The sequence below is a fragment of the Elephas maximus genome, chromosome 1 (genome assembly GCF_024166365.1).
Source record: "Elephas maximus indicus isolate mEleMax1 chromosome 1, mEleMax1 primary haplotype, whole genome shotgun sequence".
In the NCBI taxonomy this organism is placed as follows: Eukaryota; Metazoa; Chordata; class Mammalia; order Proboscidea; family Elephantidae; genus Elephas; species Elephas maximus.
In genome coordinates this window covers 114,510,437-114,535,957 of record NC_064819.1, presented here as the reverse complement: position 1 = coordinate 114,535,957, position 25,521 = coordinate 114,510,437, and the positions used below count along the sequence as shown (strand labels likewise).

At 40.2% G+C, this 25,521-nt stretch overlaps 1 protein-coding gene across 1 annotated transcript; it reads right to left on the bottom strand.

The window, feature by feature from the left end:
• Nucleotides 1-23,476: 23,476 nt before the first annotated feature.
• Nucleotides 23,477-24,772, bottom strand: C1H6orf141 (chromosome 1 C6orf141 homolog). The gene is made up of 2 exons (XM_049875361.1): nucleotides 23,694-24,772; nucleotides 23,477-23,584 (listed from the first exon to the last, which is right to left on the bottom strand). Exon 1 carries the CDS (start codon nucleotides 24,597-24,599, stop codon nucleotides 23,985-23,987), a length of 615 nt encoding a protein of 204 aa, XP_049731318.1. The 5' UTR covers nucleotides 24,600-24,772; the 3' UTR covers nucleotides 23,477-23,584; nucleotides 23,694-23,984.
• Between the last annotated feature and the right edge of the window lie 749 nt (nucleotides 24,773-25,521).

Below are 25,521 nucleotides of genomic sequence, written 5' to 3'. Positions count from 1 at the left end.
ATTGTGAGTCACACCAATAAAGAGTTCATTTTACGGTTAGAAATAATCATAATTTTGGACTCTCATCTTTTACCTATACCACTAGGAAGGAAGGTGTGGAATTTGGAATAAGCAAATGCATGAATAACGGGCGCTCAGTAAAAATCACTTAGGAGTGAATTTTAACAAAGGAAGACTACCAGATATCAAAAAACACAAAGTGCTAAATAAAATCTCAATAGTTATTGTGAGCCATGCAAGTTTATAATAGTGCTGCAGTTCATTTTTTTTTTTTTTAATTATTGTGAATGATATAAAGTCCTTATCTTCTGAGATGTAGGAAAAAAGAGCCTTGTCAAGTAGTTCTCATTTTAATTAGCACCACTGGCAAAGGACCATATGATTTTACCTTGGAATAATTTAGGCTCTGTTGTTATAAATGCAGGTTTATTCTAACTACAGGTGCTGGAGAACAGTGGAATATGCAACTATGTCTTATTTTAGGAGTGACCTTTTATCTTTGGTGTTTAGTAAGCTATTTTGGGGATTATGAACTCTTTAAGGGTCAGATTTCTTTAAGGATCTGATAAAAAATATAGACTCCACAAAATGAGTATACAGACAAATATATAAAATTTAACGAACAGCGAAGCCCTTCCTGAACTTTTTAGTGGTGAGTGGATATTAGATTAATTAGCATTGACTAAGTGGCATTGACTCATAGCGACCCTATCAAACAAAGTAGAACTGCCCCATAGGGTTTCCAAGCAGTACCTGGTAGATTCGAACTGCCAACATCTTGATTAGCAGCCATAGCTCTTAACCACTACACCAGCAGGGCAGGGTTTCCCTATAAGGCCTATAAATAGCAATTCCTGTTAAGAATGTAAAAATAAGAATTTTGATCGTATAGAAAATATTAGTGATAAATTGCTAGGGAAAACTAAAATAGTTTGATTGTTTACTTAGAATCACCTGGAATTTTGCAAAACACTTGGGTTTATAGCAAATACCACTATTATTTTTATGTCCAATCTAACCTCTAAGTAAATCTATTGCCACAAGAAAAATATACAAATGTGTTCTGAGTACATAGAACTTACTGGAAGGCACAGCAACATTCATTTTAAGTTACTTATAGGGTCACTCTGAGTCGGAATTGACTCGACGGCAACGAGTTTTTTGTTGTTTTTTTTTTTTTTTTAGTTCTGATAAAAGACAAAATATCATTGTCTAGTTCAGTCTGCCATTGTCAGTTGATGTAATTGAAGTCCATCTGAGACGCTATTTCTATAATGCTTTTAAAATAATGGTGTCGTTAGCATATCACAAGCAGTGTGTATGTATATTTTATTTTGTTGCTCTTTATTCTTTTAACTTTTCAATGTTTCCAGTTTTGGGGTTCCTCCTACAAAGCCATAAGACTGTACTCCGGAACGGAGATGAATTATTCTCCTTTATGAGGATGATTTTCTTAGATCACCTTCATAAACTTGACAAAAATGATACAAGAAGTCTCACTGATGTCTTTTTGGTCAGACAGCAGGAGGTAATGATATTTTCTTCAGGAGTTTCCTTAGCTTAGTGTTTATTATTTAGTTTAATTAATAGTATCTACAATGAAAAAAAAATTCCTTTCAAAGGAGAGAGATAACTGGACTCAAGTTAATAAGGGTAAATTTGTAAACTCTGAAAAATGTCTTGAGTTGTTTCCCTCCGTTTATTACATTTGCATTCTAGAATATTCTCCACTGCTTTCATTATCATTCTCTGGAAAAACCAGGGCACACAAAAAAATCTCAAGATACAACAGTTTTGGGAATGAATGTTTGTTTTGGCAATCTTGAAACATATTTCACTTAGAAATCCCAAGAAAGATTCTTTAAATGATTTTTTTAAACCCTCAGTGTTGGAATATTCTAATCACTCAGTTGAAAGCTAATATCCAATCTTCCTAAATGGCAAATAGCCTTTCTCGTTATTACAATTATTTACCATTATTAGAACCCAGGATGTGTTTTATACTAAAATTCTCCACAACATTCTCATAATAAAAAAATTCCAATGGACCAAGAGCACAATGCAATTCTTTATTTTTTTAATTAATTTCTAATAACCTTTCATATAAAATTATTTCATCACTAGTGATTTGTTTTATTCTTCTAGGAGAAAGATAAATCTACTGAGTTATTTCAGTAATGAGAATCCGATGGCACTTACTGCCAATTTGTTTGTGGCAGGCCAGAGACCACGGCCTCCACACTTCGCTGGGGAATTCTGCTTATGATGTGGTATCCTAAGGTCCAGAGTAAGCCACCTGAGATCCACAGCACTGCATGAAGTGGAGGGAAGTCAGAAATTTCATGGACTTGAAAAAGTAGGATTCTGTAGCCACACTAAAAACCAACCAAACCTATTACCATCAAGTCAATCCCAACTCATGGTGACTCCATGTCTTACAGAGTAGAACTGCTGCATAAGGTTTTCTGGGCTGTAATCTTTATGGAAGTAGATTGCTAGGTCTTTCTTCCAAGATGTCGTCATGTAGGTTCAAACCACCAACCTTTAGGTTAGCAGTTGGGTGCAAACCATTTGTGCCAGCAGGTATCTATTATAACTACACAGGGTATCTGTAATTTGTACCCCTGAGGATAGTTTGTATCTTTAGTTTTCTTAGGATATAAGGAAGTCAATTTTGTTCTCTAAGCACCCTGAGATGGTCTAAAGGCATCACTACATGCAGGTCCCCAGAGGGGATATAGGAATGGAGGCTTAGGTGGTAGAAGCAGTGCAGAGAAAAGTTAACCCAGGGACTCAGAGAGCACTGGCTTTGACTTTCACATTCAAAGAAAATGGGGAAGACCGTGCCAACACCCCCTCTCATCCCAGACTTTAAACAGTTTAATTCCATTTTATCCAGAAAAGGTCTATGATGAGATAACCAAAGTTGTCTGATCAGCCCAGCCTCAAATTGCACACTGGACTCAAATGCCATACACAGATGCTGTCACTCATGAAATACAGAGATTTGCTAACATCCTGCCCACAGGCTTACCCTATGCAACCGCCACAAATATTACCTTTAAAAATTACTTTATTCCAAAGGTAAGGATATAAGACTGGGAGGTGAGGAGAGAGGGAGAGAATATTAGCTGCTCAAAATCACAGAAGCACTAAAATGAACAGTCAAAGACAATCCCAGCCCATCTCTCTTTCCTTCCTCCTTTCTTCTCTCCCTCACTTCCTACCTTCCAAAAAACAGCATCTGTGCTATGTGTGAATAGCAATTACTCTGTGGAACTGTACAAGGTATTATTATCCTTCTTTTTTGTGTGTGTGTGTTATAATTGAGGAAACTGGGGTCCAGAGAGTTTAAGACATTTGCTTGGATTGGGAGTTTGGCATGGAAGGGAGTCAGGATTCTAGTCAGGGCATATCATCCCTATCCCTTAGAGCCCTGCATTTTCACCGCACAGCCTCCCTCCAACAGTGCTACCATACTTCACTTCCCTCCTCACAATGAACACCTCATGCCCTCTTAACTTCCCAATATTAAGACATCTAGCTGCACAACCACTGGAATTCAGAGGTAAACTGAGACAGCTGGGATTAGCTAACCAAGGTAAAGTAGTAAATATTATTATTTTTTCTTTGTGCAGCCTCAGAGGTTGTAATTTTTTTTTTTTTAATTGCACTTTAGGTGAAGGTTTACAGGACAAACTAACTTTTCATTAAACAGTCAGTACACGTATTGTTTTATGACATTGGTTAACTACCCCACAACACATCAACACTCTCCTTTCTCAAACTTGGGTTCCCTATTAGCAGCTTTCTTTTCCCCTCCTGCCTTCTAGTCCTTGCCCCTGGGCTGGTGTGCTCCTTTAGTCTCATTTTGTTTTATGGGCCTATCTAATCTTCGGCTGAAGGATTAACCTCAGAAGTGACTTCATTACTGAGCTAAAAGGGTTCCGGGGACCATACTCCCAGGGTTTCTCGTCTCTGTCAGGCCAGTAAGTCTGGTCTTTTTTGTGTGAGTTAGAATTTTGTTCTACATTTTTCTCCAGCTCTGTCCAGGACCCTCTATTCTGATCCCTGTCAGACCCTATAGGACAGAGTAGAACTGACCCATAGGGTTTCCAGGAGCACCTGGTAGATTCAAACTACCGACCTTTTGGTTAGCAGCTGTAGTGGTGGTAGCCAGGCACTATCTAGTTGTACTGGACTCAGTCTCATGGAGCCCCTAGTTGCAAGGTGGTCCATTAGTCCTTTGGACTAATCTTTGCCTTGTGTCTTTAGTTTTCTTCATTCTCCCTTGCTCCCGAAGTGGTGAGACCAGTGGAGTATCTTAGATGGCCGCTCATGAGTATTACTCTTAATATTTTGTCTTGTTTGCTTTTCCTTTTGTTTTTAGCACTCAGAACACACATCGTTATAACACTTCCAGATAAAATGACTTTCCTTTGATGGGTATATAATTTGTTTCAGGCATGTGGCAAGCTTTGGAGGTGGAATAAGTTGTTTTGGCGGGCTTCTTTAACTTAAAGGACCCCTACTGGTACAATGGTTAATTGTTCTGCAGTTAACCAAAAGGTCAATGGTTCAAACCCTCCAGTCGCTCCACAGGATAAAGCTGTGGCAGTCTGCTTAAGTAAAGATTACAATCTTGGAAACCCTATAAGGTTGATATGAGTCGGAATCGACTTAACAGCAACAGGTTTTAACTTGTCTACTACCATAGTCTATGGACATACAAGAGCATTCACTGAGCACCATAACCTGTGAGGAACTGCACAAGTTTCTTTCATGCGTGTCCTTTCATCTAGTGCTCACAGTTACCAAGTAAGCACTATTTAACTCCCACCGAACCCTAGTGGCACAAGGGTTAAGTGCTACAGCTGCTAACCAAAAGGTCTGCAGTTTGAATCCACCAGGCGCTCCTTGAAAACTATAGGGGGCAGTTCTACCCTGTCCTATAGGGTTGCTATGTGTTGTAATCGACTTGATGGCAATGGGTTTGGCTTTTTTAATACAAATGAGTGTTGTCAGAAATGAAATATCATGTTATTGTCACACGGAAAATACATGACTAAGAATTTGTCCCCAGTTCTGAGTCCAATGTTCATGGGTTTTTTTGTTTGTTTGTTTTTTTAATGTATATATACTTTATTTCTGTTATTGGTGAAAATATACCCAGCACAATATATATCAATTCAACAATTTCTACATGTACAATTCAGTGACATTGATTATATTCTTCAAGTTGTGCAAAAATTCTCACCCTCTTTTTCTGAATTCCTCCTCCTTCTCCCCAAATAACATAAGTTTACAGCTCCTAAGTTTCCCATCTAATCTTTGAAGTTGCTATTTTCAATTTGACCCCATATAGATAGCTCTTAAAAGAGTACAATACTCAAGGCATACATTCTTTACTAGTTAAACTGAACTATTGTTTGGTTTTAAGAAGACTTCAGGAGATATTTTATGTTTCTGGATGAGCCTCCAAAACTATTGCCCCCTGAAATAATCATTAAAACTTAAACCAAAAATGCTCATGTTTTTTCAGTTGGTGAAACCAGTTACCATCAAGTTGACTCCAACTCATGGCAATCCCATGTGTGTCAGAGTAAAATTGTGCTCCATAGGGTTTTCAATGGTTTATTTTTCGAGAGTAGATTGCCAGACCTTTTTCCGAGGCGCTTCTGGGTGGACTCAAACCTTCAGGCTTTGGGTTAGCAGCTAAGCATAATAACTGTTTGCACCACCCATGGATTCCTGTTTTCATTTGTACTGAATAAAACTTTGTTCAAATATACAACATTGAATCTCAAGTCCTACTGCCTCTCCACCTTCACTTTTTCCATTTCCTAACAGAGCACATAATAAATGGAGAAAATACTGAAGTTGTCAAGGATTTCATTTTACTTGGCTCCACAATCAACACCCATGGAAGGAGCAGTCAAGAAATCAAATGATGTATTGAGTTGGGCAAATCTGCTGCAAAAGACCTCTTTTAAGTGTTCAAAAACAAAGATGTCACCTTGAGGACTAATATGGAAGTGTGGAGTTTTTCCCTTGTCATTAAATTGGCAGCATGACATTAAGCATTGGAACATCACTTTCCGAGGGAATCTTTGGAGATTGCTTGTGGCTTGGGAGTTTGAAGAGAAGATTAAGTAGGACATAATGGGCAGCCCATTTCACAACCAGAAAAGTTCTGCTTCGATGTGTGTAAATAACAGTGTTTCCCTTAAGATTTCTTTAGGTGGGTGTGGATGGGGGAATTTTCTATTAGTGTAAATTTTGAAATTCAGAGAACTAAATTCAGAGGCATTGGTGGTTCAATGGTAGAGTTCTAGCCTTCCATAATGGCAGCCTGGTTCAATTCCAGCCAATGGACCTCATGTGTAGCCACCACCTTTTTGTTAGTGGAGCCTTGCATGTTGCTGAACAGGTTTCAGCAGAGCTTTCATACTAAGACAGGCTAGGAAGAAAGGCCTGGTGATCTGCTTCTGAAAAGTCAGCCAGTGAAACTCCATGGATCATAACTGTGCGATCAGCAGGGAGAGTGCAGGACTGGGTAGTGTTTCATTCAGTTGAGCATGGGGTCACCATAAGTAAGAATCCATCTGGACAGCAGCTAAAAAAAAAACAAACTGGGAGACTGAGTCTCAGGAGAGGTTAAGTGACTGGCCCAGGCATATCAAACTAGGGGAAACCCACTGTTTTTTGTCTTTGTCTAGACTGTTTTTTCAGATTTTTGTGCCGATACTTTCTAAAACCCACCATGTCCATCTCACCAGCTTGGTGGACATGTGCTGGTAAGTCACTGGCCGAGACGGAGCTTTTTCTTTTCTTTATCAGTCTCACGCAGAAGTTCACTTTCCAACCACCTCAAGTCTCCCATCTGGACCTGGACCTAACCCCTGACATTGTCTTCACCACTCAACCAGTGCCTCACAAGATATGTGCTCTGCCCCATGCCTAGGCGCTGCAGCTCCAGGTCTTGGCATTATCTTGTGGTAGTTCCTGCAGGCTTCTTTTTCCTTCATTTTGCCAGCCGGGATATTCTGCCATGTGCTTTTGCATTATTTATCAGTCATGCTTTCACAGAGTGTTCTCAAGTCAGATCAGATTGAGTTCCCGTGCTAATCTCTGTAGTACAAACCTCCCCCATTTCCATTCTGTAAATCGGAACAAATGAACAGAATATTTGACACATAGAGTTTTATTTAGCGCTCCAAGTCTTTGTCCTTCAAACATGAAACTGCTGTATCCCTCCAAGGTGTATGAAAAGTCCAAGAACCAATCAATGGTTATCACTGAAGAAAATTCAACCGTATAGGGTTGCGGTGAGTTGGAATCGACTTGACGGCAACAGTGTTTAAGTGAGGGCCACACTAAACGTAAAACATTAGTCTCATTCTATGTACAATAACCAAAAAGAGGGTGAATAACAGATCATTGGTTGTGAGAACAGGTAGCCTGCTGAGGTCAGAAAGTGAATGCTACTTTTCCATGCATAATTGGAACTTAAACCCTGTGGATCACACATCCCTGTGTTCAGTGCTCTGAAGTGCCAGTGAAGGCACATGCAAGGGCCCCTATTAGCAGAATAAAGAAGCCATTGTCAGTTCTCTCTAGACACAAAGCATCTGGGGCCTTTAGGAATTCAAATGTACTTCCCAATCATCAACATAGTGCTTCTCCTGCTCTTACATGATCCCCGATTCAGTATTTTCAACAAAGTATTGTAGAAAAAAAAATTTTTTTTTTTTTTTTTATTGTAGAATAAGCCAATAGGGAATGAACACTCAGATTCCATGACTTCTTGGTTGAACCAAATGAAAACACAAATGATAAAAGATATGGGACCAGTTAATCTTAATTTATTGTTTCAACAAAGCATTTTCTGAGTTGCGCCTACGACAGTTCAATAATATAACTGTTCAATAATATATCAGTTAATTCTGAATCCAAAGTCAAAATTAATTAGTGGACTCTTCTCTTTTACTTCAGGAGTAATTGAAACGACTTTGATTAGAGATCAGGAAACCTGAGCTTTAGTTCCAATCCTCCCAGTCCTCCATTTTTATGACTTTATGACTACATATTGGTGGATGGCGTTACCTATGTGCCTGACACCTGGAGCAGATAGCTTTTAACACCACTATCAGGGTGGGTCAGCAGTTCAAATCCACCAGGCGCTCCTTGGAAACTCTATGGGGCAGTTCTACTCAGTCCTATAGGGTCGCTATGAGTCAGAATCGACTTGACTGCACTGGATTTGGTTTTTTTTTTTTTTTTAATCACAAACGTTGTGTTCAGTAATAATCATAAAATGAAGCAAATAATAACTTTGATTCTTTGGATACAGTCTGATATAATATTGGGCAAGTAATTGTCCAATAACTGAAAAACGAACTTTAATAAAACTGAAACATCTGAAAAGAAACTATTAAAATAACTACTAAATCATACCACTGATATGCTTTATTTTTTCAATTCATTCTTTAGTTTTAAAATCAATTAACAAAGCAAAAGACTAAGTTTCAAAGTTAAAGATATTATTCAAATCCAGTAAAATATTTCATGTATGAACTACCTTTATACTTATCAAATAAAAATATCGCATCTTGCTATATCCCTGTTTTAAATTTTACACGTAATAACCTCAAGTGGACCACAATAAGGTGCCACTTCATACCCATCAAAAAAAAAAAAAAAAAAACCCATTGCCATCGAGTCGATTCCAACTCATAGCGACCCTATAGGACAGAGTACAACTGCCCCATAGAGTTTCCGAAGAGTGCCTGGTGGATTCAAACTGCCGACCTTTTGGTTAGTAGCCCTAGCATGTAACTACTACGCCACCAGGGTTTCTATAAGAATGACCAATTTTTTTTTTAAAGGAATATAATAAGTTTTCTCCAGAATGTGCAGAAATTGGGACCCTCGCAGATTGCTGGTAGGACTATAAAATGGTACACCTGCTGTGGAAAACAGTTTGGCAGTTCCTCAAAAAGTTAACCATAAAATTACCATATGATGCAGCAATTCCACTCCTAGGTAACTACCTGTCTTAGTCATCTAGTGCTGCTAGAACAGAAATACCACAAGTGGATGGCTTTAACAAAAAGAAGCTTCTTCTCTCACAGTCCAGTAGGCTAGAAGTCCGAATTCAGGGCACCGGCTCCAGGAGAAGGCTTTTTCTCTCTGTTGGCTCTGGAGGACCGTCCTTGTCTTCAGCCTTCCCTTGGTCTGGAAGGATCTCAGTGCAGGAACCTCAGGTCCAAAGGATGCGCTATGCTCCCAGCATTGCTTTCGTGGTGGTATGAGGTTCCCATGTCTCTCTCCTTGCTTCTCTCTTTTATATCTCAAAAGAGACTGGCTTAAGTCACTATCTAACCTTGTAGACCTCATCAATATAATTGCCGCTAATCCACCTTATTACCTCATAGCAATAGGATTTACAACACATAGGGAAATCACATCAGATGATAAAATGTTAGACAAACTTACAATACTGGTAATCATGACCTAGCCAAGTTGACAGATATTTTGGGGGTCACAATTCAATCTATGGCATTACACAAGTGAACTGAAAACGGGTTTTCAAAGAATAAACTGTTTATGGATGTTCATAGCAGCATCATACTTAATAGTCAAAAAGCAGAAACAACCAAAATGTCCATCAACTGATGAATGGGTTAAAAACATGTGGCATATCCATAAAAAAAAAAAAATGGAAAATTGATTCAGTCATAAAAAGGAATGAAGTATTGATGATACATGTTACAACATGGATGAATCTTGGAAACTCTATGCTAAGTTAAAGAAAGAAGACATAAAAAACCACCTATTGTATGATTCCATTTATATGAAATGCCCAGAATAGGGAAATCCATAGACACAGAAAGCCGATTCGTGGTTGCCAGAGCCTGGGGGAAGGGGAAAATGGGGAGCGACTACTTAATTGGTACTGGGTTTCTTTTTGGGGTGATGAAAATATTCTGGAGCTAGACAGTCATGATGGTTGTACAATATTGTGAATGTACTGGAAGCTAATGAATTGAACACTTTAAAATGGTTAATTGTATGTTTTTACCTCAACTAGAAAATAAAAAAAATACTCCAAGTGGTCACATATAATGACGCAATTGAAGGACTTAAGTTCTTTTCTTAATCTCTGTAATTGCTATGCTGTTAATATTTATATTGAATCTACTCTTGAACTCAGGAAATTATAGAGGTTGGAGACACAAACTACACTGGAAGTGAGTTTGAAAGATTCTGAACCATGAGGAATTTACTCTCAAAATGAATGCATGCAACTGAGTCCAGGGAACAATACTGAGAATTCTTCTAGTTAACTTCCATATGGAAAAAATATTAAAGGAAAAGATATAAAAATGTGCTAATTTCCACTTTGGAAATTGATCTGGCATTTCCTTAAAAAGCTAGAGATAGAACTACCATTCGACCCAGAAATCCCACTCCTCGGAATATACCCTAGAGAAATAAGAGCCTTTACACGAACAGATATATGCACACCCATGTTTATTGCAGCACTGTTTACAATAGCAAAAAGCTGGAAGCAACCAAGGTGTCCATCAACAGATGAATGGATAAATAAATTATGGTATATTCACACAATGGAATACTACGCATCGATAAAGATCAGTGAGGAATCTGTGAAACATTTCATGACGTGGAGGAACCTGGAAGGCATTATGCTGAGTGAAATTAGTCAGTTGCAAAAGGACAAATATTGTATAAGGCCACTATAATAAGAGCTTGAGAAATAGTTTAAACTGAGAAGAACACATTCTTTTGTGGTTATGAGATGGGGGAGGGAGAGAGGGTGGGAGGGGGCATTCACTAATTAGGTAGTAGATAGGAACTATTTTAGGTGAAGGGAAAGACAGCACACAATACATGGGAGGTCAGCACAACTGGACTAAGCAAACAGCAAAGCATTTTCTTGAATAAACTGAATGCTTCGAAGGTCAGCAGAGCAGGGGTGGGGGTTTGGGGGCTATGGCTTCAGGGGACATCTAAGTCAATTGGCAAAATAAATTCTATTAAGAAAACATTCTGCATTCTACTTTGAAGTGTGGCGTTTGGGGTCTTAAATGCTAGCAAGCAGCCAGCTAAGATGCATCAATGAGTCTCAACCCACCTGGCTCAAAGGAGAATGAAGAACACCAAGGTCACAAGGTAATTATGAGCCCAAGAGACAGAAGGGGCTACATGAACTAGAAACTACATCATCCTGAGACCAGAAGAACTAGATAATGCCCAGCCACAACCAATGACTGCCCTGACAGGGAACACAACAGAGAACCCCTGAGGGAGCAGGAGAACAGTGGGATGCAGACCCCAAATTCTCATAAAAAGACCAGACTGAATGGTCTAAGACTAGAAGAATCCCGGCAGTCATGGTCCCCAAACCTTCTGTTGGCCCAGGACAGGAACCATTCCCAAAGCCAACTCATCAGACATGGATTGGACTGGACAATGGGTTGGAGAGAGATGCTGATGAGGAATGAGCTACTTGCATCAGGTGGACACTTGAGACTATGTTGGCATCTCCTGTCTGGAGGGGAGATGGGAGGGTAGAGGGGGTTAGAAACTGACAAAACGGTCATGAAAGGAGAGACTGGAAGGAGCGAGTAGGGGATTAGGGGGAGAATGAGTGGGAGTATGTAGTAAGGTATATATGGGTTTTTGTGTGAGAGACTGACTTGATTTGTAAACTTTCACTTAAAACAAAATAAAAATTATTTTTTAAAACAATGTGCTAATTTGAAGCTTATATCTGTATTATTAAATCCCAAACAGCAATTTCAGGGATTTTTTAGAATTTAAATGAGAAATAGATTTTTTTTTTTCTTCTGAAGAGTATTTTATCACATGGTTATAATAATACACTTTTAGTGGGGTATTATCATTATTTTAAAATCTCTGAAGACAATGCAAACAAGTATTGCCTACCGCTGGGGCAAATCTCAACCATTGCCCAACTCTTGACACACCACTGCGTATAGGTCAGCTGCAACAGTCACAGAATCCCCTCTCTTCCACTTGTTGAAGAAGAGAATTAGTAACAGATAACTTACTTAGATTTTAACATTTTTCTTATCCACGAAACCAAATATTAACCATAAAAAGCTGGTCAGAAACTGTTCTAAACCAAAACCAAACCCGTTGCTGTCAATCAATTCTGACTCAGAGCTGCCACATAGGACAGAGGAGTAGAACTGCCCCATAGGGTTTTCAAGGAGTTGCTGGTAGATTCGAACTGCCAGCGTTTGGTTAGCAGTCAAGCTCTTAACCACTGCCTTATCCTGCTAGGAAAGGATAGTCAACAAACCATTACCTCCAATTTTAAATCTCAGAAAGTCTCCCGGTTGCAGGTGGGTCCCGCAGGTGGGTAGAGGGCCAAATTATTAGCAGCCAGGCCGGAAGTAAATTAATATCACTTGATCCTAGTCAAGGGGGAAGGCAGGGTTCACTCAATCATGTTAAGATTAGCCGATGATTGATCTTCTGTGTTTCTCCCTCCTTTCCCTTTATAAGCCCCACTGTACCTAGCTCTATGGGGCAGTTCTACTCTGTCCTATAGGGCCACTATGAGTCGGAATCGACTCAATGGCACTGGGTGGGTTTTTTGGGTACCTAGCTTTCTTTGAGCCATTTGCCTTTTTCTGGAATCAAAATGACCCAACTGACGCATACAGAATAACTGCTCAGAATAAACCTTATGTTCAAATTTTGGTGATTTGATTTTTAACACACTCTAATATAATTGCAATGGAAGAGAGATGGCCTGATTTTTTTTTTTTTTAATTTGTTAGGTACTTTATTTATTTATATATATAATTTTTATTGTGTTTGAAGTGAAAGTTTAAAAATCAAGTCAATCTCTCACACAAAAGCCCATATACACCTTGCTACACACTCCCAATTACAGCCCGCTTTCTCCCTCTACTCTCTCTTTTCACGTCCATTTCACCAGCTTCTAAGCCCTTCTACCCTCTCATCCCCGCTCCAGGCAGGAGATGTCAACATAGTCTCAAGTGTCCACCTGATCCAAGAAGCTCACTCCTCACCAGCATTCCTCTCCAACTCATTGTCCAGTCCAATCCATGTCTAAAGAGTTGGCTTCAGGAATGGTCCTGTCCTGGGCCAACAGAAGGTCTGGGGGCCATGAACACTGGGGTCCTTTTAGTCTCAGTCATACCATTAAGTCTAGTCTTATGAGAATTTGGGGTCTGCATCCCACTGCTCTCCCGCTCCCTCAGGGGTTCTCTGTTGTGTTCCCTGTCAGGGCAGTCATTGGTTGTAGCCTGGCACCATCTAGTTCTTCTGGTCTCAGGATGATGTAGTCTCTGGTTCGTGTGGCCCTTTCTGTCTCTTGGGCTCCTAATCGCCTTGTGTCCTTGGTGTTCTTCATTCTCCTCTGAGCCAGGTGGGTTGAGACTCATTGATGCATCTTAGATGGCCGCTTGCTAGCGTTTAAGACTCCGGATGCCACTCTTCAAAGTAGAATGCAGAATGTTTTCTTAATAGATTTAATATGCCAATTGACTTAGATGTCCCCTGAAACCATGGTCCCCAAACCCCCACCCCTGCTCTGCTGACCTTCGAAGCATTCAGTTTATTCAAGAAAATGCTTTGCTTTTGGTTTAGTCCAGTTGTGCTGACCTCCCATGTATTGTGTGCTGTCTTTCCCTTCACCTAAAGTAGTTCTTATCTACTCTCTAATTAGTGCATGCCCTTCTCCCACCCTGTCTCCCTCCCTCCTCTCATAACCACAAAAGAATGTGTTCTTCTCAGTTTAAACTATTTCTCAAGCTCTTATTATAGTGGCCTTATACAATATTTGTCCTTTTGCAACTGACTAATTTCACTCAGCATAATGCCTTCCAGGTTCCTCCACGTTACAAAATGTTTCACAGATTCCTCACTGTTCTTTATCAATGCGTAGTATTCCATTGTGTGAATATACCATAATTTATTTATCCATTCATCTGTTGATGGACACCTTGGTTGCTTCCAGCTTTTTGCTATTGTAAACAGTGCTGCAATAAACATGGGTGTGCATATATCTGTTCGTGTAAAGGCTCTTCTTTCTCTAGGATATACTCCGAGGAGTGGGATTTCTGGGTCGTATGGTAGTTCTATTTCTAGCTTTTTAAGGAAACCCCAGATTGATTTCCAAAGTGGTTGTACCATTTAACATTCCCACCAGCAGTGTAGAAGTATTCCAATCTCTCCACAGCGTCTCCAACGTTTATTATTTTTTGTTTTTTGGATTAATGCCAGCCTTGGTGGAGTGAGGTGAAATCTCATTGTAGTTTTGATCTGCATTCTCTAATGGCTAATGATCATGAACATTTCCTCATATATCTGTTAGTTACCTGAATGTCTTCTTTAGTGAAGTGTCTATTCATATCTTTTGCCCATTTTTTAATTGGGTTATTTGTCTTTTTCCAGTTGAGTTTTTGCAATATCATGTAGATTTTAGAGATCAGGCCCTGATCAGAAATGTCATAGCTAAAAACTTTTTCCTAGTCTGTAGGTCGTCTTTTTACTCTTTTGGTGAAGTCTTTGGATGAGCATAGGTGTTTGATTTTTAGGAGCTCCCAGTTATCTAGTTTTTCTTCTGCATTCTTAATAATGTTTTGTGTACTGTTTATGCTATGTATTAGGGCTCTTAACGTTGTCCCTATTTTTTCTTCCATGATCTTTATTGTTTTATATTTTATATTTAGGTCTTTAATCCATTTTGAGTTAGTTTTTGTGCATGGAGTGAGGTATGTGTCTTGTTTCTTTTTTTTTGCAGATGGGTATCCAGTTATGCCAGCACCATTTGTTAAAAAGACTGTCTTTTCCCCCATTTAACTGTTTTGAGGCCTTTGTCAAATATCAACTGCTCATATGTGGATGGATTTATGTCTGGATTCTCAATTCTGTTCCATTGGTTTATGTACCTGTTGTTGTACCAGTACCAGGCTATTTTGATTACTGTGGCGGTATAATAGGTTCTCAAATCAGGTAAAGTAAGGCCTTCCACTTTGTTCTTCTTTTTCAGTAATGCCTTATTTATCCAGGGCCTCTTTCCCTTCCATATGAAGTTGGTGATTTGCTTCTCCATCTCATTAAAGAATGTTGTTGGGATTTGGATTGGAATTGCATTAAATGTATAGATCGTTTTTGGTAGAATAGACACTTTTGTGTTAAGTCTTCCTATCCACGAGCAAGGTATGTTTTTCCACTTATGTAAACCTTTTTTGGTTTCTTGCAGAAGTGTATTGTAGTTTGCTTTGTATAAGTCTTTTACATCTCTGCTAAGATTTATTTCTAGGTATTTTATCTTCTTGGGGCTACTGTAAATGGCATTGATTTGATGATTTCCTCTTCAGTGTTCTTTTTGTTAGTGTAGAGGAATCCAACTGATTTTAGTATGTTTATCTTGTATCCCGATACTCTGCTGAAGTCTTCTATTAGTTTCAGTAGTTTTCTTGAGTATTCCTTAGGATTTTCTGCATATAAGATCATGTCATCTGCAAATAGAGATACTTTGACTTCTTCCTTGCCAATCCGGATGCACTTTATTTCTTTATCTAGCCTAATTGCTCTGGCTAGGACCTCCAACACAATGCTGAATAAGAGCGGTGATAGAGGGCATCCTTGTCTGGTTCCCGATCTCAGTGGGAATGCTTTCAGGCTCTCCCCGTTTAGGGTGATGTTGGCTGTTGGCTTTGTATAAATGCCCTTTATTACATTGAGGAATTTTCCTTCTATTCCTATTTTGCTAAGAGTTTTTATCTTGAATGAGTGTTGAACTTTGTCAAATGCCTTTTTTGCATCAGTTGATAAAATCATGTGATTCTTGTCTTTTGTTTTATTTATGTGGTGGATTACATTAATTACTTTTCTAATGTTGAACTATCCCTGCATACCTGGTATGAATCCCACTTGGTCATGGTGAATTATTTTTTTGATATGTTATTGAATTCTATTGGCTAGAATTTTGTTGAGGATTTTTGCGTCTACATTCATGAGGGATACAGGTCTATAATTTTCTTTTTTTGTGGTGTCTTTTACCTGGTTTTGGTATCAGGGATATGCTGGCTTCATAGAATGAGTTTGGTAGTATTCCATCCTTTTCTATGCTCTGAAATACCTTTAGTAATAGTGGTGTTTACTCTTCTCTGAAAGTTTGGTAGAACTCTGCAGTGAAGCCGTCCGGACAAGGGCTTTTTTTTTTTTGTTGGGAGTTTTTTGATTACCTGTTCAATCTCTTCTTTTGTTCGGGGTATATTTAGTTGTTCTGCCTTTGTGTGTGTTAGTTTACGTCGGTAGTGTTTCTAGGAATTCATCCATTTCTTCTAGGTTTTCAAATTTGTTTGAGTACAGTTTTTCATAGTAATCTGATATGATTCTTTTAATTTCAGTTGGGTCTGTTGTAATATCGCCCATCTCATTTCTTATTTGGGTTATTTGCTTCCTTTCCTGTTTTTCTTTTGTCACTTTGGCCAGTGGTTTATCAATTTTGTTGAGTTTTTAAAAAAAAAACAGCTTTGGGTCTTGTTAATTCTTTCAATTGTTTTTCTGTTTTCTATTTCATTTAGTTCAGCTCTAATTTTTATTATTTGTTTTCTTCTGGTGTCTGTGGGTTTCTTTTGTTGCTCTCTTTCTATTTGTTCAAATTGTAGGGATAATTCTTTGATTTTGGCCCTTTCTTCTTTTTGGATGTGTGCATTTATTGATACAAATTGGAGACGGCCTGATTTTGATTCTAAGATTATAACATTTGTAAATGTGTATATTTTCCCTCCCAGTTGACTCTGTAGCCTGAACCTTATAGCCTCAGGCATCGTGTCAATACTGAGATCTGCTTTGGAAGTCCATAAGCATGATCAAGGCTTCTCTCTGAGGCACAGACACCAGTGGTCAGAGAAAGAATCCTTACAGAAGTTGACTGTGTTCACGAGCCTTCTCTGAAAGTTCTCTTGGTTTGGTAAAAATTGTCTGATGCCCCTTATACTTCCTCACTGCTCTTCTAAGAAAGTTAAAGTCAAAATATTCTATTGTACCCACTTTTCCATGGATTTAGTAGGACTTCAAATTAGCTCAGTCACAAGATTTCTGAAACTAGGACATGTGCCTGCGGATGCTCCAATGGGTTTTGGACCTGCACCAGGTTGTCCAATAAGCCAGTCTGAATACTAGGCTTATGCACTCAGTAACCTCAGAGTGACCACTAAGCATTATCTCATGCCTAGGTGAAATCTATGCAGCTCTTCGTTTACTTCAGTAAGGTGGCACTAATCCACTATATAATAATTGTGTGCCAACAGTAAAGGCCTTAACTATGCCAAAGCATATTTCATCCCCATAAACTACTTAACAATGCTTCATTCTGGATGTCTGTAAGAAATAAATATAATGTTACTATCTCCAAAAAAATCCCGTGACGGGATCTTCCAGTATCTAACTCGGCTTACACGATTGTCCTACAATTAATGAGAGACTGTGTATACAAATGGACAATGGCCAGACTATGTATGGCAAGAGAACTCTAATCTATAACCTTTGTAGGAACCAGTCCAGGAAACCAAGGCACAGCCTCTGCAGCAGAAGACCAGAACGTTTAGGACTTGGTCAGTGACAACCAGCTTCCCTGTTTTTTGACCCAATATCCTTTCCAACTCAGAGAAAGCCCTAAGCCAATCATATAAAGCAAGCCCTGTTTCTAGGTAGCCAGTCTCTAGCTTCCCTTAGCTAAAAAAATAGCTTCCAATTAGAGCGTACCTGAAAAAAAAAAAAAAAATTTTTTTTTTTTCCTGAAGCCTTTGCTTTTTCACTAGAAGGACTTCCCACTGTCCTGCCTGCCTTTGCTTCTCTGACCAACTCAAGTGACAGTGCCTGACTCCCTTGCTATATATTAAGTTCTGAATGAACAGCACCTATTTGCTCTCATTTGGGTGATCTTTATTTCCTCCCTAAAAATACATATTTTGTGAAGGGTGCCGTTTCCTAAAACTACTCAGGCCATCTTAAACTTAGAAATCTTCGTTTAAATTCCAAGTTAACTCCTTGCTTTGTTGGTGACAGTATGCTGCATAAAAAAAAAAAAAAAATTTTTTTTTTTTTTAGTGCCTAAAAACTGACCACAACTCCTTGCTCTCGCCAAAGTAAACTGGACTGCTGCTTATTCTACCTCCAGCTAGAGAAGTTAAAAGGTACACAGATTTGCCTTTCCTACTTCAACAGCCAAGTCATGATTGCAGTTATAAAGACTTCAGGGTGTTCAAAAGTCATAGCCCTTTGTTTTCTTATCTGAATCAGCTGATTGAAAGTCAGGCTCCACCTCCCCACCTCCTCACAATTCACCTCAAGCGGAGCAAGCCCTGACTCAGCCTAGAAGTGTTGCAACCAGGTTTTCTCTAATGACTTCCTGCCCTTCTTCCCTTAAGGAGTTTTGACAATTGTACTATTTCACATTCTTAGATAATCAAAGAACCAGATTTCTGAAATAGTTTGACCTCCAATAATCAATCAATGCTTCATTAGGAAAAATTTGAGAATGACAAGGTTCTTTATAAAAAAGACACAATAAAGCTCTTTAGAGATCTCTTTACTAATTTACAAATCCATATATACTATATTTCATTCTTCTGTAATCTCTAACCCTTTGCATAATTCTACAAATTAATATGGTATTGCTAATAATTAAGTAATTAAGAAAAACTTAAAACTTTTTAGTTTTTGTAAGCCAAAAGGGAAGATATAGAACCAAATGTAGGGTATGTGTCCAATGCTTGCTAAACTCGAAAGTAAAAAACAATTCCGCTTCTGCTTTTCTGAGATGACAAAACATCAGATTTAAAATCTTAGAGGGAAAACCAACCAACCAGACCAGGTCCTAAAAAAAGTACTCAAAGCTCCGACCTGTGAAACTGTTTTCAAAGACTGCCAAACACAGTAGAATTTAGGTTTTTAAGCCTTAGGATAAATCCTTATCACAAGATTAGGTCATTTCTAAGGACTTCAGAGGACTTGTTAAATTGCACATTCCTATTCAGCAGATCTGGTGTGGGGTCTGAGGTTCTGCATTTCTAAAACCTTGATGGTAGCTGATCCCCAAGGCCACAATTTCAGTAGCATTGGTGTAAGTTATAGCATATAGTTTACATAAATACTCAGAAAATTTAAAAATATATATGAGTCGGAATCAACTCGACGGCAGTGGGTTTTTTGGGATATATGTATATATATGCTACACTATTTTATATAACATATACTCATAAAAGTATAGGTATGCATGTATAAAAAAATAGAACCAGATTGGAAACATACAATATATTAACAAAGATTAGGGTTCATGGTTTTTGTTTTCTTTTACTCTCTGCACTTTTTACTTACAAAAATGTTTCCTCAAATTTGTCTGTACTGAATGTAATTTTTCTTACCAGAAAGCGTCTTTTTTTTTTTTTTTTTTAAGCTAAGCGCTACATAAGGTTTTATGACCAAGTGCTGGTGATAACTCACAAGAATGAGAGCAAGTCAAATATAATGCATCTCAAAGGCGACAGAGGTTGTGTACAAAGGGTTTTACTAGAAGTCAACACTTGCCTGATGGTGGTTCTGAAGGGCTGGGCCTCACTCTGTGACATTCGTCCTAGCGTCACTCGACTGGCCAGCTGGCTTCCGAAGTCCCTGTTGTGATTCATTCACCTAATACAATGATTTCAGATGATCATATTTTTGGATGAGGTGGAGCTAAGACCAAAGAACCAAGACCCAGCCATTCTCAGAGATTTCTTAGTACTCAGGATGCCCATTTGAATTCAAACCCAGGACATTGTGAATGGGAAAGTTTTCCTCAGGCTTTTCTGAGTTCTGCACAGATCAAGAAAACCTGTGAAGTAAATTCAACAGTAGTTCGACTTACTACTTTTTGTTTCCAGTGACAGATGTCTTAGGGAAATTATAAGCATGTGTGAGAAGGCCTAATTGTAGGCAGTTAACAGGGAGGCAGATACACTGGACAAGTGCTTTAAATTTTTTTTTTTTACTTCAGAAAAAACACCAAACCTGTTGCCATCGAGTCAATTGACTCATGGCGGACCCCATGTATTACAAAGCAGAACTGCTCCATAGGGTTTTCTTTTCTTTCTTTTTTTTTTTTTGGTCTGTAATATTTACAAGGAAACCCGGGTGGCTTAGTGGTTAAGTGCCGAAAGCTCAGCAGTTCGAATCCACCAGGTGCTCCTTGGAAACTCTATGGGGCAGTTCTACTCTGTCCTATAGGGTTGCTGAGTCGGAATCAACTCCATGGCAGTGGGTTTTTTTTAAATCTTTACAAAAGCAGACTGTCAGGCCTGTCTTCCTCAGCACCACAGAGTAGGTTCAAACCACCAAACTTTAGGTTATAATTGAGCACAAACTGTGCCACCCAGGGACCTTTTTGTTTTTTTAACCTGAAGGAAATAAAGTTAACTCAAACATATTTGGATTACAGGAGTTAAACTGCTTGGATGAATACAATTTCGACTGAAAGGAGATAAAATGAAAACAAGTGTGCCCATTCCGCTTTTCTAATCAGACTTAAAACCCCAGAGGGCAAACAATCTCACCTGACCAGGGCCTAAAGAAAGTATTCAAAGCTCCTGCCTCCCAAGGAGGACTAGGCAGTCTGTGAGGTCTTTTCAAAAACTCAGCCAGGCACCCTGCAATTTAGGTCTTTGAGCCTTAGGATGAGTCTTATCACATGGGTAGGTGGTCTTTTCTAAGGAATTTAAGAAAGGTACTGATCCATTATATGTCGGGCAAAGCTTAAGACTTTCAGGAGAACAAAAGAGTCTCCGTAAAAAAAGGTGGTTTGGGTTTCATAGTGTTTTTTGTGCTGAATGCCTTCTGTTCTTTTTTATTAAATAAAAGGCTAAAGCTTGGTTACGATAAAAAGTGAGCTAAACAATAACAACAATAATGACAACAACAATAAAAACAGCTAATGCTGAGCATTTATTGTATGCCAGGCACTCTTCTAAGTAATTTTCACTTAATCCTGGGAAAACACCCTATGAGGTCAAACCAAATCCAGTGCCTTCGAGTGGAATCCGACTCATAGCGACCCTATAGGACAGGGTAGAACTTCCCCGTAGAGTTTCCAAGGAGCGCCTGGCCGATTTCAACCGCCAACTCTTTGGTTAGCAGCCATCGCTCTTAACCACTATGGCACCCAACAGGGTAGATTACAAGTTTCCTCCGCTCTCCGAAAGTACAGCTCTCCTGTGAAAGCTCTGGTAAGCCAAAAAGGCGTAAAGCGAAGAAGCAATTACCGCTAATTTGTACAAAAAAACTTTCGGAACGTCCCCAGACCCAAAAAATAACCTACCAAATCATACCAAATAACACATAAAACCTAATATAACACTAACATATAGTAAAAGCTGAGATGCTAAGTGTAGTTCCCGAGGAAGGAGCTTGGTGACACTTCCCTCGCTGCTCAGGGTGCGCGCTGCCTCTTTAACAGCTTGCTGCAAAAGAAACACTGAACGCTATTTTCGCTTTTCACCTTTTTTTGCAAAAGCGAAAATCCTCTTCAGATTTCTTTCGGTTAGCGAAACAGGTACTAACGTCGGTCCTTCGTAAAAGCAAAGTGGCTAAAGCAAACTTTGGAAAAGCAGGGGCACCTGTATCTCCATTTAACAAAAAAGGACATGGAGACTAGGGGCCTTACCCAAGAGCACACAGATGTTAAGACCTGAAGCTGGGTTTGACCTCAAGCGGTTGATCTTGGGCTTGCCTCCATTGACAAAGCAGTTGAAGACTATTATTGTTTCTGGTCCCTGCTGTGAGCTGAAATCGACTCAAAGGCAACAGTTGTTTTTTTTTTTATATTCAATGCTGGGGCTCTGGTGGTGCAGTTGTTAAGAGCTACTGCTGCTAAACAAAAGGTCTGCAATTAGAATCCACAAGCCAGTCCTTGGAAACTCTAAGGGGCAGTTCTGCTCTGTCCTACAGGGTCACTGTGAGTGGGAATTGACTGGGCGGCAACAGTTTTTTTTTTTTTTTTTTTTTTCATTCAGTGTGCAATCATCAGGGGGGTGTATGACTCACAATCAAATTTTTTGATCTCAGGTCTGAAGTGTGTCTGCCACAAAGTTTAGCCTTCATTGGGAGCCTGGTAGGGTGGTTGAGGAAAAGAGAATGCCACCCTTCCTACATGCTGATTAGTTCTGAACACAGATGAGCTCAAGCGCTTTATTCCAAGTGCAGGTCTCAAGAGCCTGGGACCTCTAGTGGTGATTCTCCAGCCAAACAGACCTTGCTGTATTCAGGGATATCAATGTGATTCTAGTCCTTCCGGAAACCCTGGTAGCATAGTGGTTAACAGCTACAGCTGCTAACCAAAAGGTCGGCAGTTTGAATCCACCAGGTACTTTCTTGGAAACTGTATGGGGCAGTTCTACTGTGTCCTGTAGGGTCACTATGAGTTGAAATCGACTGTACGGCAATGTCCTCAGTTATCTTTTGACTCCTGTGGTATCCCTTGTCTTTTAGGAGGGGAAGGGAGATGATAATATTCTGTGTCTATACAGTAAGCATGCGATTACTAGCTGTATGACCTACACAAGCCACGTGATCTGTAAGACCTAGGTTGGCTCATCTGTAAAATAAGGGCGTACCTTGTCCGCCAGGAGGCAGAGTTGGATCTGATGATCGTTTGTGGGCATTTCAAGCTCTAAATTTAAAAGATGGGCAGGAGAGGAGGGGCAGAGTGGTGACACTGCTCAACCATTTACTTTTCAGAAGCCAAGGTCCCACTTAGTTTAATTCTCACAGCACACCAAACACTACTTCAGTAGTGGGTAAAGTCAAGCAGTTAGTTCATCTCTAGAAGGGAGTGCTTGGCTCCTCCCACATATCCAAAACAGGCACAACAGAATCAGAGCTGGCAAGGAGGTTATAAAGATGGTGTTTGACAACAAAGAGGAATAAATAAAATAAGGAAAATGAATTGTTTTTACAACACCAGGAGAGGTTTTTTTTTCAACAGTACCAGAAGAGATGTATTTATCAATCCAGTCTTGACTACTAATTTTAATGATAAATAACAATGCACAAGAATGACATACACTCATTTAATGCAAACTATACATTTTTATCTACCTTTAGATGCAATATTTTTTTTTCCCACAGGCAGTATTTTTAACATTAAGATAATTTAAAACATTCAGATTAAAGGCATGCTGAAAGCAACATGGCTCTATTTTTTGCGGGACTAAATTAGATTTCCTTGGGGTGAAGTCCCTCTAAATGGCATTTCTCCGCTTTCTATTCCCCCCTTATTTTCCTAGCTCCTTTCTATACTTCATAGCACTGGAGAAAGCAATGAAAAATGTGCACATCAGAAGAGAGTGACAAAAGAGTGTGTTTACTTACAGCTTTGCTTTATGGTGCCCCCCCACCGCCCCCCGCCGCCGCCCTCATTTCTTTCTTTTTCAGCTTTAAAACAAATCTTTCTTCTCATCCAATCTCAGCCTTGGAGTAAGAAGACCAGTAACTTCATTTCTGCTTGTATGTCCTAAAGAGAAAGGGGAAGGGGGTCAGTTAAGAGGTATCGCAAAATGAAGGAGAATTAACAACTGGCTGTCCTATTGCAAAACTCCCACATTCTGCCAGTTTGAAAATACCTTTTCTCCCTGTCTTCTGAATGACTTAGATTCCCCAGGCCATCACGGTATTTAAGTCACGAAGGAGGTGTTACGTTTCTTACAGTTCTGCAAGCTGTACCGGGTGCCCTGTCACCCTTAATTGTTGTGCCAGCATCTTAAAAGATTCTTTCTGACGGTTAATTGCAGGCTGGAGTTGCCGAATAGCTTTTTTTTTTTTTTTTTCTTTAAGGATTACCGCAGATCCACCAACGTTGCGCATTCCTCCGGCTCCTCTTTCCTGTTTAATCCCCCGGCACTCCCAAAACCGCCTTACGCACTGTTGGTGCGAAAAGTGATCGCGGTCATGGAGCGCTCCTCGGTCCTTGTGGTCATGCAGCCCCTCGTCCAAGCGGTCTGCAGCACTTCTTGGGTCACCTGATAATCCACGATCCGCACAAGCACGGATTTGGGTGGGGCTGCTGAGTCCCGCCCCAGGGCTCGGAAGGGAAAGTCTACATGGTTGTCAGATATTCGCTGTCCTCGTGGAAAGAGGGGAGATGGGCAGCGGGGCTCCTGGTCGTCTCCACCCGTCTGGGGAAGATCCTCCCCACCAGCCACCTCTTCCCGTGCAAGGTCCCCTGGAGTCCCCAACCACCTCTCTGGGTGCAGTAGAAAGAGCACTTTCTCTCTGACCCAGGACTCACAGTCCGGGCTCTCTCCAGCCAGCGATCCGGGGGCTCGGGCTGCCGACTGGTCCTCTTGGGCGCTGCCCCTGCTTCCGCTGGTCCCCGCAGCGGCGGGATTCCGGGCGCCCGGGGCCAGAGGAGCCCCGCGCCCCTGCCCGCGCGGAAAGAACCCGGCGCGCCGTGGGCGACGGGGTGAGCCCGCGGGATTCGAAGCTCCTCGTGGCCCAGGAGTCCCCATTCTGTCCAGAGGATCATTCATGGCTCGTTCGTACACGGGTTCACGCGGCAGCTCCTGCTGAGTTCTCGAAAGTGCGGGCGATCAGGCCCAGGGTGATCAGACCCGGGGTGTGGCCTCCGCCGCCCGCCCGGGACTCCCCGCCCGCGAGAACTAGAGACAGAATCAGACTTCGGTGCTGATCTCTGCTTCCTTCCTCTCCCCTCTTCCTCAGGCCTCGCTCACTTCTCTCTCAACTTTCTAGCCGTTTAAAGACAAAAAGTCTAACTTCAGTCCCAATCGTTCCTCTTGTCCTTACTCCCTTCACCCATCCCAGCCCTACTCCCTCTGGCATATTTCTGATCTATTCGCTATTACTTCTCAGTTCTGCCCTGCTTTCCCACCCACCCTGTGTTTTTCTCCGCTGTGAGGTGCAAAAGACACCCACATACTGGATGTGTGGGAGGACGTCTCCAGAGAACTAGCGTTTCTTTTTTTTTTTTCCACCGACGCTCCTTCATGTGAAGGAACAAGGATGTTAAAAATAATAATAATCTGATTTAATCAAATTTTTCCATAAGAAGGGTTTCATCGCCACTCCGAATGCCCCGCTCCCCCATTCTTGCTTCCAAGATTATCGAAAGTAGATCGAAGGTCAGATTGGAAAGGTGACAGCCTTCCAGAACAACTTTTGGTTGATCGGTTTGCCCTTTAGAATGTCAGGATCGCCAGCACACTGCTCACACCTGTCTCCATTTTGGTTATTTATAGTCAGTGCTTATCTCAGGAAGGGGCTTATATTGCCTTTGATTAAAAAACGACCAAGCAGGTACAAACTGCTAAATATACTTCTATAGGATGAAAAATGTTGCTTGTGTAGATCTGCATTTTTTAAATTCCTCTTCCCTTCTTCTCCTCTTTAACCCCAGAAGTTAAAAGAATATACATCTCTGACTAGGCTTCATTT

Coding starts and splice junctions, on each gene's coding strand:
- C1H6orf141 (XM_049875361.1), bottom strand. CDS start 24,599: ATGAATGATCCTCTGGACAGAATGGGGACTCCTGGGCCACGAGGAGCT.